This window comes from Sparus aurata, chromosome 8 (genome assembly GCF_900880675.1).
Source record: "Sparus aurata chromosome 8, fSpaAur1.1, whole genome shotgun sequence".
NCBI classification, from domain to species: Eukaryota; Metazoa; Chordata; class Actinopteri; order Spariformes; family Sparidae; genus Sparus; species Sparus aurata.
The window spans coordinates 17723595-17742476 of record NC_044194.1 but is presented as its reverse complement, the minus strand read 5'-3'; the positions used below and the strand labels follow the sequence as shown (position 1 = coordinate 17742476).

Below are 18882 nucleotides of genomic sequence, written 5' to 3'. Positions count from 1 at the left end.
AGAAAGTGAGAGAGAGAGAGAAAGAGAGGAGGGGTAGGAGGAGGAGGAGGTGGGGGGGTGATCAGAGCTAACAAGAGCCACCTTTAGCCTCGACTTCAGCTCACTGAAGGAGATGTGAACTGGCTTATCGGCTACACAAACAGGATAAGGTTTTATTAACAGCATGTCGTTTATCAGGCCCATCGGCGCGAACGTGTTTGGTCGGGGGAGTATGAGCAAAGAACGGGAGAGGTGGAAAGAAAGGGAAAAAAAAGAAAGAAAGTGAGAAAGAGGTTCAAAGAGAGAGAGAGAGAGAGGCACTCCATTGAGAGATTCTCACAGACAGGGAGGTGAGTAGGGCCAGACAGATAAGTGGAGCGATAAGCTGACTAAATCAAACAATGACCAGTTTATTTCTGACCACTGGAGCTCCACAATGGCCGCTTATCAACTTCTCCCCCCCCTTCTCTCTAGGTCTAGGTCCCCACAGTCCCCTGGGCCCCTGTCCATTCCTAGCCAGGCCAGCCCTGTTCCTCACCCGTGGTGTTGGCAGGACACCCAGTAAAGAAAACAGGCCAGGTCAGCCCGGGACCAGTGTCTGAGTCTCTCTGCTTGGCTCTGGTTTGGTCCGGTTGGGGACAAAGGCCTAGCCAGCCAGTGAGTCTAATTAAAATACTGTCTGGGCCACATTAAAAAGGCAGGCTAGCTAATGATTAACACAGAGTAGTTTTTAAAAGGAGACAGAGAAGTACTTAAACAGTGGAAGGGGCAACTGGTTAGACAGTGCAGTGACCACATGTATACTGTATATTCAACCTCATGTGTTTGCTCTGAAGATAAAGAATAACAGATACAGATAGATAAAAAAAAAAGCGTGTACCTTAACATACTAGAACGGAAACTTGCAACCAGAGTACACTAAAGCATGTATCAACATCATCTCACCATCATGTGATGAGGGAGTTAAGACTCACCTGGCTGTCTGAACATTCTGTTGATTCCTGCAGAGATAGGTGGAAATGTCGTTAATATGGATTGCAACACGGCTCGAGCACATATTGACACATCCTTCCGACTGATGTAATCAATAATCTCTATCAGTTGCTGTTTTGCAACGCAGCAGCATTCTGTTGCACAACCATTTCCTCCTTTATTGACATGGATTATTCATTTGATGTCTGTTGCCAAGCACTTCAGTGGAAGGTGTGTATTAAAAGTGGCTATGCATCTATACTCTTCAAATAACATTTTGTGTTCTGATTCACTCTCACTGCTCTCAAAGTGCCCTTTTTGCAGCACAAAAGTATTTTCAGGAAAATAAGCTTTAAAAAATCCACTGTATGCTACATGCTCAGCACAGAATGGAAGACGGACACAGTTAGCAACTAGCTGTTGAATATAGTGGTGTATTTAGCAGCTAAAGAGTCAGATGCAGGCAAAAAAAACATTAAACCATTATATATTTGGTTTACATTGGCCAGGCAACCAAGATCACACCCCAGATGCGCGCTTACGTTGTTCCATAAGTGCTGGATGTCTGACTGTTGTGTGAACAAGTTGGCACATCAGTTTAAAATGTGATGATATCTCAGTGTGGTGTCCAAGACTTGTTTGCCACCAAGTGGTTGTACAAAAAGTCATATCAGGTTTAAAAAGGATACGACAATACCATGAACAGTACACAAGTGTCAAAGACAGTATGGGAAAAGCATGATGTCAGGCGGTATTGATCATCCATATTGTTTTTTAATGCAACAGTTTGCTGAACTGATTTACCATGAACTTCACACGTTGTCAGCTGACTCATAAACTGCAGTGCTTCATAAAACCATTCGAAATACATTTGCAACTCTTTTGAGGGATCTAGCAGCCCAGTTCCAGGCTGAAACAGTGATGCCGAAACAATAAATAAAGAAGCAGCAGCCCTGCTGTAGACAGTTAACATTGCAGATGCCTGTTTTTATGGCTGGATCTGAGGCAGAGATCATACAGTCCCACGCTGTTTCAACTCTCCACAATATCATTAGTGACAGCAGGCTGCAGGCTTCTTTACATGGTTTTATGTCATCCACAGCCCGGCCGGTTCTTTTTTCCACTCCATAGTCTCAACATGTGTGTTTATTTATTTATGTTTATTTACTGATTATATAAGCAGGACATTAACATTTTTATTACGTTTTAGAACACACTGTAAAACGCATGGAGTAAGTTTGACTTGACTGCTTTTTCCACATGAACTTAAGACACATGTTCTCCTTCATTATCTGAGATCCACCCAATTAAGCAGGAAACGAAACAACGTTTCCCCTCATAAGTGGTTGCTCTTCTCGTGATGGTCTGCCTTAATGTCTAAGTTTATGTCACTCCATCTCCTTTTATGATGGCAAGCTTTGACAGGAAAAGCTCATAAAGTGCATTTATTAACCTGGAGTCTGGGTCAATTCATTTGGTGGGGATGTCTTTTAACACAGGAAGTTAAACCACCGGCCCCTTAACCAACCAACCATCAGCATGTGACCATCATGCACTGTGCGCATCAAAGTGTATAAAATGTCAAATTGTCATGGCGACTAGATCAAATTTTATAATCATCTAATACTAAATCTGGAATCACCGCCATCAGTCAGTCCATGCCCATTCAGCCTGGTGACAGAAATGAAAAAAAAAACACCTAGCTTTGGCAAGACTGCAGCAATATTGGCAAACTGCAAGTGGCATAGCAAGAAATTCCCACTTGTGACCTTGACAAGTCCACATTTTAACATTTTTCCACTTAAGACCAGTGTGAGTGTCTGTGGCCAGCAAAGGGGACAAGTGAAGCAGTAAAGAGCCTGTAACCATGACCTCTAATCACCACTGAGACTGTAATAGCTTCCATCTGGCCCACTGAAGACACCTGGCAGCCATCTTGGGTCTAAGGGGATTAGGATAGGGCCTCTGTTTACTGTGTGAAAATGAGAAACCAGCACATAACAACTCCTCCCATTATGTGTTATGGTCTGCATTGTTTGTATGAAGTGGGAGAACCAAGCTGCAAACTCTTGCAAGAAGTTAGTTCTGAACGCCACATTCAGGTTGTCCGTTCTTTGATTACTCTGTACGTCAAGTAGAAACAACTATGACAATATTACAATGACAGAAGATCCAGGGTTCTCACACTTTCTTAAACATCAAGTTCAATGTCTTTTTAAGGACTTTCCTGGCCAACTTCCTTCACATTCAATGACCCAACACAGCATATCCGGAGACACAGATCGGGGTTAATTGTGGTTACAACAGTGAGAATTTTTATAATGAGACCTAGCAGCCTTTACAGAAGTGCACCGACAACAATTAGAAAGACAAAGAGGCTTCAGTGTGTGCGCACTTCTTAATTGTGCTGCTTTGTACCGGAGATGGCAGGAAATGGTGGCCTATTTACCAACGATGAAGATTTCTATTCTTGCGTAAAATGTATAAATTCAATGATCCATGTCAATTTGTGTCTATTTAAAAAAGAAAACTTTAAGGCCTTGACTTTCTTTTCCTCAACTTAAAAAAAAAAAATCAATTTATCGTAGCGCTAGAGGAAAAGTCAGGGGATCATTGAAGTGAATTCATTATCTGCAGACAATAGATGTCTGTCATGGCAATTCATAAATTAAGTTATCAGGCTAGAATATTTGAGTCCGGTCAGACTGGTGGACAAACTAACCAAGGGACCAGCCACTAGTTTGGCTTAGAAACATAAAACAATTTCTCAGCAGCTATTAGCATGTTTTAGAAAGTTTGGCTAATATAGTATACATGAATAATGATTACCTCCTTTAATTGCCAGATTTGCTCACACTTACAAATATATAGCTTCATCAAGATTGAACAATTGAGATGACTAAATCATCATGATTTAGGAACAGTAACAGCAGAGAGCACCCAGGAGAATGAGCATGCAGTGTGACCTCCTTTGAATAGGCCATCATTTGTGATAATCTGATGATGGCATTATTAGATTTTGTAAACTGGCAACAGAGTTAGCTGGGGGGGTATTAGTTTATGTTTATTTACAGTATTATTTTTGCAGATTCAAAATAAGGATGACAATCAATTCCCAATGCGAAAGGACATGCTGACAGCCAATGTTTCCAAAGCAGGAGTTGTTAAAAAGTCTCTCCTTGTGGAGTGTTTTTCTGCCTTTTAAAATGCCCTGAATGCAAAAAACACATCAAACTTTTTACTGAAATAATGGATTTCCAAGGCCTTCAAGGCAGCATGACATCAATTCACAGCCTGCAACACACATTATTTCATCAAACAAAATTGTATTAAAAGGAACAGAAAAAGCTTGCTTTCATTACTGCAGTAATTCACTTCTTCAAATGCCCTCCACATGACACAGGCCTCACTGCCAGCTGGCCTTGCAGTGGCAAAGATAACTTTACAACGATATTCATTGCAATTCAAAAACACCTTCCTCCAAGAACACAACGTTCTGAGGTGTAGCATTTTTAATTAAGAAATCTGCTATTAAAACGTCCAAAATGAAGTCAGTTTAATCAAGCAGTTAAAAAAGAACAGAGCTCGCTGCTTTCAAGTTCAATCTTGGCAGGTTGAATATTCTGGGACTGAGTTGTTGAAGGGTATTTATAGAGGTTCGCTGATTTTCTTTAAGACACAGGCACTGGAGTTTGTTGACCACAGACTGAAAAACTAGCAAGTGGCAATCCCCATTGAAACATATTTGATATCAACTTGGACACTGTACATTACAGTAACATGAAAACAGCTGTGGTCTCTGGTCTCTGTATGTTACCTTCAACAGCCCCCCTTTGTCCTCCCTGGAAAAATGACACATCTTTCTTCTCCCCAGCATCCTCAATGTGATCGTAGGTGATCTGGGGGATCGATACAGCCCTCTCTGAGGCCTCACCCATTGATCCATTTCCTCTGGGCTTCACCCTCCTCTTGGGCCCCCTTCTCTGATAGACAGGAAACATCAACACAGTTAATGCACAAGAAGTGTTACTTAATACTGTGATGATTAACTTTAATCACAATTAACAGAATCTTTAAAGAGCCATTATGATTTTTGAGTTGAACCAATCGTTCACAAGCGAGCTTCTGTCTCAGTTTTGGATCCAGCAAAATTTCACTAATCTAATCAGCATCTCCCCTCCAGAGAAGCAATGCACACAGTCTTAGAAAAGCTCTTTATTTGGTCCCTCGGGGACAAAATTATTTTGGGAGACCAACAAAAAGGCCCCATAAGTCACAGGGGTCCTCGACCACAATAATGTGGCTTGAGGGAATAGTTTGCCAGTTATCTACAAGGCTTCAGTTCATGCCGAGAGAAAAATATCTCAGAAGTGCTGCCTTAAATGTTGGCTTTCTCGTGATACTGTGTATTGTGTGTTACTTGATAGGATGGTCAGTGTGGGACTGCCGTGGCAAGAGAGACTGGAATAAATGTGGACCGCATTTTCATTGGTCCAAATAAACAAAACACTTAAAACTAAAGTTTCAGCATTGCAGAGGCATGATCAAGCGGGTTTGCTTGCAAGTGGTTGTTGTTGGTGAGAACATCTTCACTGGAACTGCTGGCTAGTTACCCTTTTTTTGCTACATGTTATGAGTAGGAATTGTAGCAAATCATTTACTGTATCCTCTATTCAAAATGCACATAAATGGTATATATTTAGGATTCTAGCATTATCGCTGAATTTTCATTTGTACTAGTGCAAATTGCTGCTGAGAGGTTAGTACTACAATAGATTTCAGGCGTTCAAAATAGTTAGACAGTAAATTAACTTTTCCAGCCATTTCAGCAAGGTGTTAAGGAGTCCTACTGTGCCAAAAACACTGAAATACCAAAACATATCATTTTCTCAGTGTTTTCTCACAAAGTTCACATTGTTGTCAGGCATCATAATCTTACCAGATTCTATGTTTGCACGTCGGTGACGTTAGCAGTACATGTTCAATCTCAGTTTCTCTGAGTGAGATCAGAGCAATGTGTTGTGTGAGTCAGTGAGTTTCTGAGGACCTAAATGGTGCCTCCGGTCCAAGCCTTAGACCCACTGACCCACGCCAACGTCATGGACGTGGCCTTTACAGAAACTCAATTATTTGGACTCAATGGATCAGACTTTGGCATTGACAGTTGGCCAGCGGTTCAATCCAAATACCCGAGGTTTGAATGACTCATTAGCAGAGAGAGTGAGAGAGGGAGGTGGTGGTGGGTGTCATAAGATTGAAGGAAAAAAAAAAGAGAGAGAGGGATGGAAGGGCAGGAAAAAAACTGCAACAGACTCTGAGTTATAGAGAGAAAAAGATAAAGCAACAGAGACTGATGGAGTGATATAAAGAGGAGAGGAGGACAACCATTGTGAACAAGAATGAGGCAGAGGAAAATATGCAGAAAGAGATGAGACAGGAGCAGAAAAGGAAAGAGTGAAATAAAGTCAGTTAAACAGGAGAGGACTTCTGAAAGACGGGGGAAAGAAAGGGGAGAGAGAGGAGAGTCAGAGGAGAAAGTCACATGCTGAAACAGAAAAGAGCGGAAGCAGCCTTCATTCTCCCCAATACATGTGGGTTCAATGCTACACAAAGATTTTTTTGTTGTTGTTCTACTAGACAAAGGTTTACTCCCATGAGAAAGGCGGCAGTGACATCATCTCAACTGACTGAGTCTTTGTCCGGCGGAGACAAAGGCCTCGAGTCATCCTGGTGGAGTCAGGCCTTCGGGGAGGGGGAGCCGCTGTGTGTGCGTGCATTCGTGTGTTTTGTGTGTCCTTCCACGTGTGTGTATGTTTGTGGGAACTTAACTTGCCCCTTTATGTTGTATGGCCTAGGCGCAACATAGCTAATATTGTTGTGAAAGGTGAACCACACAAGAAGACAATACAGTGTGGGCCAGTCTTACGCAAATCCAAAGCCCTGCAGTATCACAGTCCGATGGCTTTTCTAACAATGCTCCTTTGTAGACTATTTGATGTTCTGCACCTTAAGCTCAGATGATTCTTTCAAAAGGTCCACTAAAAAAGTTTTTTTTTATATATATATATATGCAAAATGCTACACGTTGCCATTTGCAAATGAGTTATCTTTAACCCAAAAAATATGCAAATAATTGGTTGTATGATCCGGATTTTAAGACTGGATGTTGTTGTTTTTCCGGGTGGGGTTTCACCTTTATGGGATAGACACAATAAACAGTGAGACAAAGAGCTGAGAAAATGTCCCTGGTAGAATTCAATCCCACGACATCAAAGACATACGCTCCTGTTTTTAACAATATTGAATGGTTACGGAAGAAAACATGTGAAAAAAGTAAATCAATTGTGACTGAAAATAACACAAACACTGGATATTTACCGATATGTTCAGTCTCCTGATGTTGGGGCTGGAGTTGTCAGGCTCCACTGTGGTGACAGCCTGTGGAGTCAGAACGTACATTTTCCACGTAGCAGCACAGCCGTTTGGTTTCTCTGCTGCATAGCACCTCCAAAGTGTCTGAAGCGGACAGGTTAAAGCATAGAATTAGTGCTAGTCAGTTAGCCAAGAATATTTAAATGAAGCATAGAACTAGGCCAGTGTTGCAGCAATAATAGAAGCTGGAAATTTAGTGATGTGACAACATTTCTATATTGCTGTTGCTACTGTTAATTTGGGTTAGGGTATAAATTGTACTTATTTTTGTTTCTCTTTCTTCATGTGCATTTGTCTCTAATTGTTTTACAGTTTATATTTTACTATCCTTTTAGAGGTGCTCTATAAATTAAGTTTTTCTTTTTTTTTTTTCAAAAGTAATGGAGTGGATATCTGCATTATTTTGTCAGTGGCCTGCAGAGGTGTCTGTGTCACAGGTGTCTAAACTTTGCTTGTGTCTCAGTGTGTTCCGTGTAATCGTAACTCATGTAACAGTTAGCTTTTGGCACAACTAGCCACTTCCTCGTCTACCGTTTCACTCTTGGCAAGTGTGATACAGATCACCTTTTCCATGGCTCAATGGGAATTGCAGACAACAAATGCTGTCACTTTTCTCTGTTGAGTCTCCAGTGTTTGCTAAAGCTTAACCTGGCAAATCTGAAATGTGAACTGTTTGTGCAATTCAAAAGTACGGATCAGATTGATAATATGTTCTTGCGTGTGGTATACAGGTCATGTGTCTCCTGTTTAATCACTGATGAATCCTCATCTGACCTGGTATTTAATGTACACCTTGCAGATTACTGCACTACATCTTTTAACGCTGAGGTTGTTTCCGCTCCATGCTAAAGTGTACCTGTATGAGGCAGGCTGCAGCAGGGATCTGTCTGTTGAAGTGCTTCTGTCTCTGCTTCTGTTGGACTTTCAGGGCAAACCCCGAACCCAGGATACCCTAATCAGAAAGAATAAGGTTGGACTGTATCGTAGAAAACATTAAGGTGAGAGGTTAGGATCCAGAAACTGAGATGAATAAAACCTTTTTTTTTTTTAAACATAACATTGGTACATACAGCATAAACGAATAGTCTAATTGTGCTTCAACACATAAATTAAGCTGAAATAAAAAATGAAAGACAGTCAACCAATCTGTAATAAGTTACTATAATAATAAGGGACTATGTGAAACAAAATCAATCACAACAAATCACTCCTGTTCAGGAATTGCATATCATTTAGATTAAGATTATAGTTACAGCTGGCAGAGCGAAGAAGGAGATGGCGAAGACACTGAAGCAGGAGGCGATGGCCTTGCCTATCCACGTTTGAGGAATTTTGTCTCCATAGCCGATTGTGGTGACAGTGACCTAAAGACAGAGGGGTGGATCAAGTTCATTTTACATCGATAAACATTCTCATAAGCAGACTGCAACATACACTACAGACATACAGATCCTTCACTGATGAAAAAAAAAGGTCAAAATTAAAGCTACACTAGTCGTAGGCTGAAGCTGGAAAATAAAAGGTACCTTTTTTTAATACAATGAATAGTTATCCTTTCCTTTGAACCAGATGAATCTACTGTAACTGTAATTGTAAAATGAATATAAACAATATTGCTTTAAATGTTAAATACTGAAGTTTTACATTAAGTAAGTGTCATTGAAGGCGTTCTCAATCTACTTCTAGGGGTGAATTGTAGAGATTGTAGTATTTAATGTCCTTTTAAGCCTGTTTTCAAAGTTTACATAACCTCATTAACCAGCAAAACTGTGCTATGTCAACACACCAAAATATAAGGCAGCCAAGTAGATGACAATGTTGTATGGATAATTTACTTAAAACGTCTCTTCCTCTCTTCCATACTGTAAATAATGCAACAAGAGTTAAAGCTACGCAGCGGTTAAGGGGCTTGTGCCAAAACAGAACAAATTTTAACACAAAACTCTATTAGGCTATTTCAAGTCTGGCTAGTGCACAGGACATTTCAAAACTGAGAAAAAGAGATTGCAATTTATATCACTGATCCTGATTGCAATTAAATAGATCATGATATTCTTGATGTTGCAGATTGCCCAGCCCTAACTCATAGAGGTCTTGCTCATTTCTCAAGAACTGCTTATGTAGTGAAAATGTCAGTTAATGCAGAGCTCTCAAAGCTTTACAACAACAGTCTATAGAAGGGGTTAGACAATAAAGCAAGAAAAGTTCATCAGCCATTCTGGCCTTACTTTCACAACTGTCAGTGATGGCGGGAGAAATTGAGGCTCTCGCTCCTCAAAGGGAATAAGATTCCCAACCACTAATCCTCAGCGAGTGTAGGAATTTTGCCAGGGTGAGCGGGGGAAAACAAATACCTCTTTGCATTTGCATGTACACCCACTTTGAAAGCCGAGCCAATTCTGACACATTCAGAACACACTTGGCTTACCGAGGGTGTCTATGGGGCATCAGCGCGTGAGCTGCCGCTGAGCGCTTACACAAAGCGGCTGATGTAAGGTGAGATACTTAAAAGGGCTTTGGGAGTAAAAAAAGAAGGAGCAGGGGCGGGAAGGGTGGGTGGGTGTATGTTGGGGGGTGGGTGGAGTGGTGGGGGATTTAATCCCTCATCCACAAATCCGATGACTAAACAATGTCCTCCTGACCATCAGAGTGGAATGGTCTACTCAAAAACACTCCTCTCATTCAGATTGTAGGGTGTGTGTCTACACAAAGGTCACAAACCTGGTCTTTGACAATGTGTTAGTGTGTGCACGTCTACATGCATATATACATGTTCCTATGAATGCTGATCTCCAAGCATATGTTCTGTATGTGTGATTACACCTAATTCAAATGCTACCCTTTATGAATGTTAACCCTTATTAAGGTCCTTGTAATAAGCGTAAGTTAACAGGTTATGAGGCCCCTATAAGTGCTATTAGATGCTTATTCTATAAGAAACTTGACTGCCAAAAAACATTGATAAAGCTGAATTTTGTTTGCGTCTGAATTGTTTATTAAATTATTAAAAACATTATTAATAAATCAATTAATACATACCAACTTTCTGCAGCTATCAGATCTAAAGCAAAGTCAATGTCTAATTAAGGTTAATTACTCCTTTGTACACAGTGTCTATAACTGTTATTAAGCATTTTATAAAGGCTTTATTGCCATTTACTTATGATTATTACAAATACCTTAATATAAAGGGTGGCACTTTCTATGAAGCACATGTCTACAGTGCATTATGAACATACTTGTAATGCCTTAAAATGCACCTATAGCAGTGTGTATTCATTGTTATAAACAATCATAAATATTCATGATGAATAGCACATTGTAACCATTATTATAGTGCACCATAATGTTATTGATATTATAAGTTCATCAACAGCCAGCTTGTAATGTATAACATCTGCCTATGACATAATGATTTAGTGTCTTGCAAGAAATTGCACCCAATTTCCACTGGCAAGTTACTGTAAGTGGCCATTGGGTGATTTAAGTAAAAATAAAAAATGTAATTAGATTCATGTGTCATAGGCAGATGTAATACATTACAAGCTTGTTATGAATCACTATACATGGTCACTGTTTTTAAGGCCGGTGGTGCTGACCCAAATTATACTAATGTTTAAAATGCATTAATGAATATTCATTCTTATGACTATGATATTGAGGTTCTATAGGCGAGTTGGCTTTATAGACAGCGTTACAGCACTATGAGCTCTCCTTTTTTTCTTTTAACACTGTGTCCAGGTTGAAGTTAGAAAAGGGTTGTTAAAACCAAACAGCCATTACCTAACCATAAGGAACTGGCAAAAGAAGAAGCGAAGCAGGAAAGGTGAGGGAGTGAGCGATAGAAAGAGGGAGAGAAGGGGATATGAATCACTGCATCAGCTTGTCCTCCAGCTGTGCCCCGCACCTGCACATCCGAATGTGGAAATCATGCCAAGTGAAGGAATACACGCTGGGAGGGCTTAGCATTCTCCAATCAGCCCAAAAAACCTATTGTAATAGCGTTTCATGTCTCTCAAGTTTACAGTCTCAGAAAAACAAAAAGGTGCAAATCCCAAACCCCGATTCTTTTCTCGCCATTGTGAGCATAGCAACACAAATAACAGCTTTCTTCAACTTTCCATAGAGCAGCAAGGAGCACTGTGACCCCTCTAACCTTCGTTACATAAAGGTAGTAATCCCACAATTAAAGTTTTAATTAAGGGAACTGACACTTATATTGGTGCTCTAAAAGTTCTTTGAGCCAAAGAGCCCAGAGGTGAATGGTTTATTACCGTCTCTTTGTGGCACATTGATCCCCTGCACAAGGCTGCCATAGGTCTCTCATTACTCTGTGCTTTCAATTCAAATGTTTAATTAACTACTCTGGAAACCCGAGCCTCGGTACAGAGGGAATAAGCAAAACCAGCTCCGCTCACAGAAAACATCAACACACCTGCCTGTGTGTTGAGTGTTGCAGCAACACATGCATGCAACACGAAGAATCGAAGAGGAGAATAAAAAAAAAAACAAAAAAAAAACACAAGGACGTTAATAATTGGTCTACCCAGGGTGGGCCAGCCATCTCCATTTTTCTAGTTAAGACTCCACTTGTGAGTGCATTGTGAAGATTATTTATTGCAGCTCTTTCGAGAAAATAATCTTTTTTTCATGTACGTGTGATGTGGCCTTTCCGGTATGTAAGCTATGTTGGGAAAGTTAATTGGCATTCAAGGAGGAAGTAATATATGCATTGCAAAAAAAAACAACAGTTGTTCTCATACAAAATATCAGTGAAGGACTTGCTTCTTCTAAACAATGTGTTTCCATCTCATTCAAGTTCAGCTGCCTTACCACGCCCCACCACAGCGCATCGGCGTAGCTGGAGAAGCCCGTCTTGCCCTCCTCATCCACAGCATCTTTCTCCGCCAAGTAGACGAAGTAGGACGAAAAGATCAGGCCAAGGAAGCCAATGTATAGGGTGGTGATCAGCTCCTAAAAAAACACATCAAGTTGACCAAAGATGATACAATGAAAATGTTATTTAAAAGATACATACAACTGTATTAAACTGCAGTTTTTGGTACTTCCATGTTGGCTTCATTTGGTTCCATGATTGTGTCACGGCAGAAAGCGAGATAGTTTCCATCCTTTGTCCCTTACACCAATAGAGCCATGTGAGAGATGACTGAAATAGGACCACAGTTCTGTGAACTGTAGCTGAAGACCTCCAAAAAGTCACCTTTGGTTGGTTTAAGGATTAACAATTGAATTAGCATTAGTATTTTAAAGGCCTTGTAGGACAGGTTCACTTACTTTCATGAAACCAGAGAAAGAATGTGTAACCATTGTCTTCTATGTAACATAATACATTTTAGTGTCTATTGAGGTAAAAAAAAAAAAAAAAACAGCAAATGGGGGAAAATTATTCAAACTTCTTTGACTGAAATTAAATTGTTTCCTGTCTTGAGGATGTCATACCTTAATCTGCAGGCAAATGTAGATACTGCTGAATGATCCTGATTCTGAGCACACATCCTAACCTGCTTAGTCTGTTCATTTCCACCTTATTGACACTGCTAAAGGCATTTCCACTAAACAGAGCACATCATTTGATAAAGTGGTCATCTGACAACAGGAGGATGGCAACAAATCAAATTAGGCTCATCTTGGACTCATCTTACATGTATTTTCTTGATCTTTGCACACAATCCTCTCTGATCAGTCCTGTTCTTGTTATGCATCAAAGAGACGTGAATGTCAGACTCGACTATAACCAAAGAACACAGTCTTCTTCGGGGATTAAGAAAAGAACATTACATCCTCTGGCTCCATTGTGTATCAGCCTGAGAAAATGCTAAAACAAGGGTACGAGGATACAGTGAAAAAAAGAGTCTCGATGATCTTCTCCTTATAAAGTCAGGTTAGCTATGGCTTATTTCTACACATGTGTGCGTGTATTTCTGACTGCGCACATGGGATTTGTTGTAATAAGCAGTAAATTTACCAGGAAGGCGAGGTGAGGTCTGTGCACTCAACCTAGTGTAGAGGAACCTACAGTAAAGTGATGAAACAGGATAATGGCTTTGTTAAAAACTCATCTAATCGGTCTGATGTGTATGGCCCATTTTTGCCAGTTAAAGTACATTAGTGGATTAAAAATGATCTATATCCTCATGATGAATTAGAATTATGTGTTAAATAATAAAAGATATGTCAAAATTATTGATAAATGTTGAGATTTTATCTCACAAATCTGACTTATCTCATAATTTTGACGTTTTATCTAATAATTACGACTTAATATGGAAGTATTTTTTTTATAAGAAAGATTAGTGTTCATCTATTTTTGTCTTTAACTTGCTTATCTTTTCTATAAGCTTGCGATCCATACAACACTGATTTAACAGCATTAGCTTTAATACTTTCGTCGTACCTGTCGATGAATGAAGACAACAGATCCCAGGAGCCTCCACGTTCCTCCCTGTCGGTCCACATGGAGCATGCGCAGGATTTGGAGGAAACGGATGCCCCTGCAAAACAATACACCGCCTCATCTGTCTCATTATAATATGATCCCTGTCCAGCTACTGGTAAACAATAAACTGCACAAAAAAACCAGTTGCTCTACCTGATAGCGGATGTTGCAAACACTTGGCCATTGGACCCAACACCGAGCACAATGATTGAGGCAATGACCACAATCAAATCTGTAAGACAGAGAGATTAATAGGGACCGATTGCAATCACTTCAGTTTCAATGAAACCTTGCGCCACATAAAGCCTTACATTGCTTTAATGATCAAAGCTGTTGATATACAAGAACAATTCATGACATCCGTTGTATTAAATGGGAGCAAAGGAAAATGCCAGGTGCACCTATGATTGATATGGGCTTCCTGATAAAGCGGAGGCGTCCTTTGATGCCTGCATATTTGCTGCGGCAGCCTGCCGACCACAGCCGGACCACATACTCTGTGCCAAAGAACAGCACCAGCACAATCTCCTGTGGAGCACAATGCAAACACAGAGCAAGGGTTACATGAATCCATTGGTACTGAGACTATCATTGTGAAACACATACAGAATGAGGGGATGTGGAAGTAGATAAGGTATCATTTCTAAACACATCGATAACACCGTGCCATGCATTAAGACTAATCTAAAAGCATTAAGGCCATTATAATCAATCACCGAGATTTTACGATATGATATGAGTGGGTAATGACAGGTGTGTGAGACAGAGAAAGAAAGACACTGAGGTGGTCTAGTACCAAGATCACCCAACCAACCAGGTGGAAAGATGGAGGCTGATAATATGGCTGATGACAGCTCACATTGAGACAGGGTCAATGGCTAAGTGATTGAAGCCACGGGGGGGGGGGGGAGATGCCATCACACTGCAGCCTGACAGATAAGAAAGCTAAATAATAAACTTAGGTGTTGAGAAGTCTTTATATTTGCAAACCTTTCTGCAGCACTAGAAGATTTATGTGCAATTGCATATCTCTTAAGGTTGCTGTTTTTAAATTGTGTTCCAATATATTGCCTTTGTGCGTTTGTTTCTCTATTATGTGCATACACGTGCACCTCTGTTAATTCATTAACCCTGTCTGATGGAGATCGTGTTCCTGGCCACCGTGTATGCATAATATTTAGCCACCATACTGTCTGTTAAAACCCTAAGGCCATGTGGGTGGCCATCTTGCTGATTGCTTGAACTGGCTGCTCCCTGACCACCCCTTGTATGAAACTTAATACCATGAGCCCTGCTGCAATAACACAGCACCGCAAAGCCCCAAAACAATGACATGTCAGTCAAAGCAGACACTGTTCTGGCTGGCAAAAGCGTCGTTCTCGTATGAGAACATAGAGAAAACTCACTGATGTGTACATTTAGTGATACTTCTGCAACAATACCATGGAAAACAACCTTTTTTAATACCAAGGCCACAATCAGGGTCATCATATTGATGGTGCAGACAGACTGCACTTTTCAAACTGCACTTTGCTGCTTTCAAAACAATCAGTTTGCCCACTTTCATTAATTAACCTTGTTTACAGCTTTAGATTTTGTGCTTGAGTTGTCTGGCCTGGGATCCCTATACGCTTTTATTCATCTCCATGAATTGCTCATTTTCTGTCACCGAGTTAAAGACAAAGAAAGAGGAAGATAAAGAGGCCTAACTGGAGACAGAGACGGGCAGAAATGGTTCAGTAAATCTCTATAACATAGCCTGATAATCAGACTGAATTACCATTTGGTTTCAAGACATTCATTCAGATCTGAATCGCTGAACAAATCGAAGATCTGGGCAGGCATTCAGAGGCCTGGAACCAAGTTATCCATAACATCCATTCCAGTTGAACTTGACCAGCCAGCCATAGCCTTATTGTTTGTGTAGGAAAGTAACAGACTATGTTTCAAGTCCCTCTCGCTGGGTCTGTATTACACTGTATAATCCGTTGTGAAGGGTGTTAATTGTGCCAGCAGATGAGGTTCAATCTGCACAAATGTTTTATATTCTTTATATTTTGGACTAAATAAAGCTGTATATTACACTAACAAACACTGCAATACATGACACCAACCTCTGGTGTCATTTTATAACTGGGTTAATGACGTTATTAGCATTCATCAAAATTTTCACACAGTCAGAACAAAACATCAGCACAAAAAACACCAAATGCCCAACATCAATTCATCAAGTTTAGTAATTATGACATCTGGGTAACATTTGAAAGTCAAAGGCACACATGAATTTGGGGAATTTGAAGGGATTAGTCGTAATAATTCCATAAAATGGGTCATCCAGATGTTGGGTGTTTTTGTGTGTGCATCAGAAACTGGCAGCTACATGTTTACTGAAAACAGCCGCCTGTTGGCGCAGCCATAATCTCGTCACGCCAGACAAGGATGAAGCTCACTGAAAGAGCTGCTTGGGAATTACGGTGTCAGACGAAAATGTGATTAGATTGCTTCGTCCGTGTGTCACATTATAAGAAAAGGTGCAAGCATGCAGACACACACACACAAAGTCACACAGAAGCTTTACAAATCTTTTGAAACTCATGGATGGCACACAGTCCAAAGTTACTAACAAGTTATTGACATTGGATTTCAGATGATCGTGTCAGTCGCAATTGATTTGCATGTGCTAGAAAACATGTTTACTCAGATGTTTAAGATGTGACTGATAATCATATGACACAATTATAACACCTCAGTGACCTACTCTCAACAAACACTTTAGTCCCATTTGTGTTCTTTTCCTGTTTTTCAGGTTTTGTTATGTATATGATCTCATTATCATGGATTGTAAACATCTGTACACTGTTGTTATATTACATTTGGTAACAAATGAATAACTCATGGGAGCAATGACCGGTTCCTTACAATTAGATTTCAATATTTATGATATTAGTTGTAGTCTAATGGTGCCACTCACAAAAAGGTCATCTATAATATGCGGCACATTGCATTGTGGGGTTGCTAGAAGAAAGCAATGTACATGCCATGGACACGACTATTTTCGTTCCATTGTGGAACTTTGGATACATTTCCTCACCCAGAATCTGGACACTTAATTTTGGACAGTAAATGTAGAGTGTTATACAACCCTGATTCCAAAGAAGTTAGGATGCTGCGTAAAACATCAAACAGAATGTGACTATTTGCAAATGTTTTGATGATACTGAATTGAAAACAGAAAAAAAGACAATACATGTATATTTAACGTTTTACCTCATCACCTTCCTTACCTTATTGATTATTGTAAACATATGTTTTTATATATATGTCCTAAACATCTTGGGAAAGGGGCAACTGACTGGGAAAGATGTGGAATGCTTCAAAAAAACCTGTCTGGAACATTCCACAGGTAAATAGGTCGGTGACAGTGATTACTATCAGGTGACATTATGGTGATTGGTATGAAAGAGGCATCCTCAAAAGGCTCAGTCATTCACAAGCTGGGATCGGGCGACGTTCAGCACTTTGTTAAACACATAATCGCATAACCAACATTACTACATGGCCTCGGGAACTAAAATCGTTGTCGGTAAACACGGCGTGTTTGCAAATGATTGCATTATGTTTATATTCAAGTTTTAAACAGTGTCCCAGCTTTTTGGTCTTGTGGTCATATTGCATCATATAATAGATATAGAGATTAATGGGGGCATTCTCTGCACCTGCCCTTTGTGTTATGGCTGTGTTGTGATTATTGATTTGTCATTTAGTTGAATTTAGTGTTTCCACGATCAGATGTCTGGAGAAAATTAACTGTTGAATTACAGCCGGGATAACTGTTGTGCAGTTTACTCTTTCTGTCCATCCTGACCTGAAGCACAGTGAAACATATTTGACTGCTAGTGTATACTTTTGTGAATCCAGTCTCCGTGTTACTGTACTACAGTAACCAATTTAAAAAATACATTTGGTCTAAATTTGGTCTATGGGATCTCTTTCACCAATGTTGAATTTACACTTTCACATTTGCTTGCACACATGGTGAGTGTGTTTAGTTTGCTTACACGTATTGAGGGCTGAAGAATAGTTGAGTTAAATGTGTTTTCATTTTTAAATGTGCACTGAATGAGATCTGGGTAAAAGAAGAGAGGATGAAGAGATCCATGCGACACGTGTGTGTGTGTGTGTGTGTGTGTGTGTGTGTGTGTGTGTGTGTGTGTGTGTGTGCGTGTGTGTGTGTGTGTGTGTGTGTGTGTGTGTGTGCGTGTGTGTGCGCGTGCATGCTTCTGTGTCTCCTGCCCGGCCTGGCTAGCTTTACTTTGGCAGCTGCCCTGAAGGCCAAATATCCTCAAGGACTAATGTCCCCTCTGCCTTCCAAAACAAGCAGCCTGTGATTCACGCATGTCAGCTAACCCTGAACTTTCTAAGTATAGCTACTACCACCACTATATGCCACCATGACACCACTAGTGGAGCTCCAGCCCCTCAAACACTCACACACGTATGCTGGCACACAAGATAAGGTATTATCTTATCTCACAATTAATGTTGAACTAAAACCACGCATTACAAATACACAAGCACACAGCCAGGTGTGCAAATAAGCAGAGGTTGACGATATAGACTGAAACTAACCATAGTTTGTGTTGAGAAAATTCATATTTCTCTATACGTCTTAATTTGATGACTACTGCTGGCCTCTTGAGTAATGTAAGCTACAGAAAAAAAGGTGGATGGAAGAGAGACAGAGCGAGAGAAAGAGAGTTGGGGATAACGATAGAGAATATTTGGCTCTTCCTGGGTTAAAATAAATGAATAACTGTGATAGTAGGTCTTCAAAGGACACTGGCCAAAAGTTTCCAGAACACAGTGTCCACTCTGTCCTCTTTTTGCCCCCAGGACTCAGGGGGTGGTACATGTGTGTATTTTGTGATTGTGTGTGTGTCTGTGTCTGTCTATGTACATGCAGCCTTTGTGTAAATGTCTGTGTAAACTGTGCGCGGGTGTGCAGTAGGTATGTGTGTATATATATTCAGTGTGCCAGCGAG

The 18882-nt window shown here is 40.3% G+C and overlaps 1 protein-coding gene across 2 annotated transcripts in view; it reads right to left on the bottom strand.

Annotated features, from left to right (window-relative positions):
* Positions 1–18882, bottom strand: part of kcnq1.2 (potassium voltage-gated channel, KQT-like subfamily, member 1.2) — a 177892-nt gene that overhangs the window by 142941 nt on the left and 16069 nt on the right. For both annotated transcript variants that reach the window (XM_030427196.1, XM_030427197.1), the window contains exons 4-12: positions 14242–14368; positions 13994–14072; positions 13799–13895; positions 12217–12357; positions 8637–8747; positions 8240–8335; positions 7330–7467; positions 4769–4934; positions 954–980 (exon numbers count right to left, since the gene is read on the bottom strand). In XM_030427196.1, the coding sequence (XP_030283056.1) occupies positions 954–980; positions 4769–4934; positions 7330–7467; positions 8240–8335; positions 8637–8747; positions 12217–12357; positions 13799–13895; positions 13994–14072; positions 14242–14368 (982 nt within the window). The remainder of the gene's footprint in view (positions 1–953; positions 981–4768; positions 4935–7329; positions 7468–8239; positions 8336–8636; positions 8748–12216; positions 12358–13798; positions 13896–13993; positions 14073–14241; positions 14369–18882) is intronic.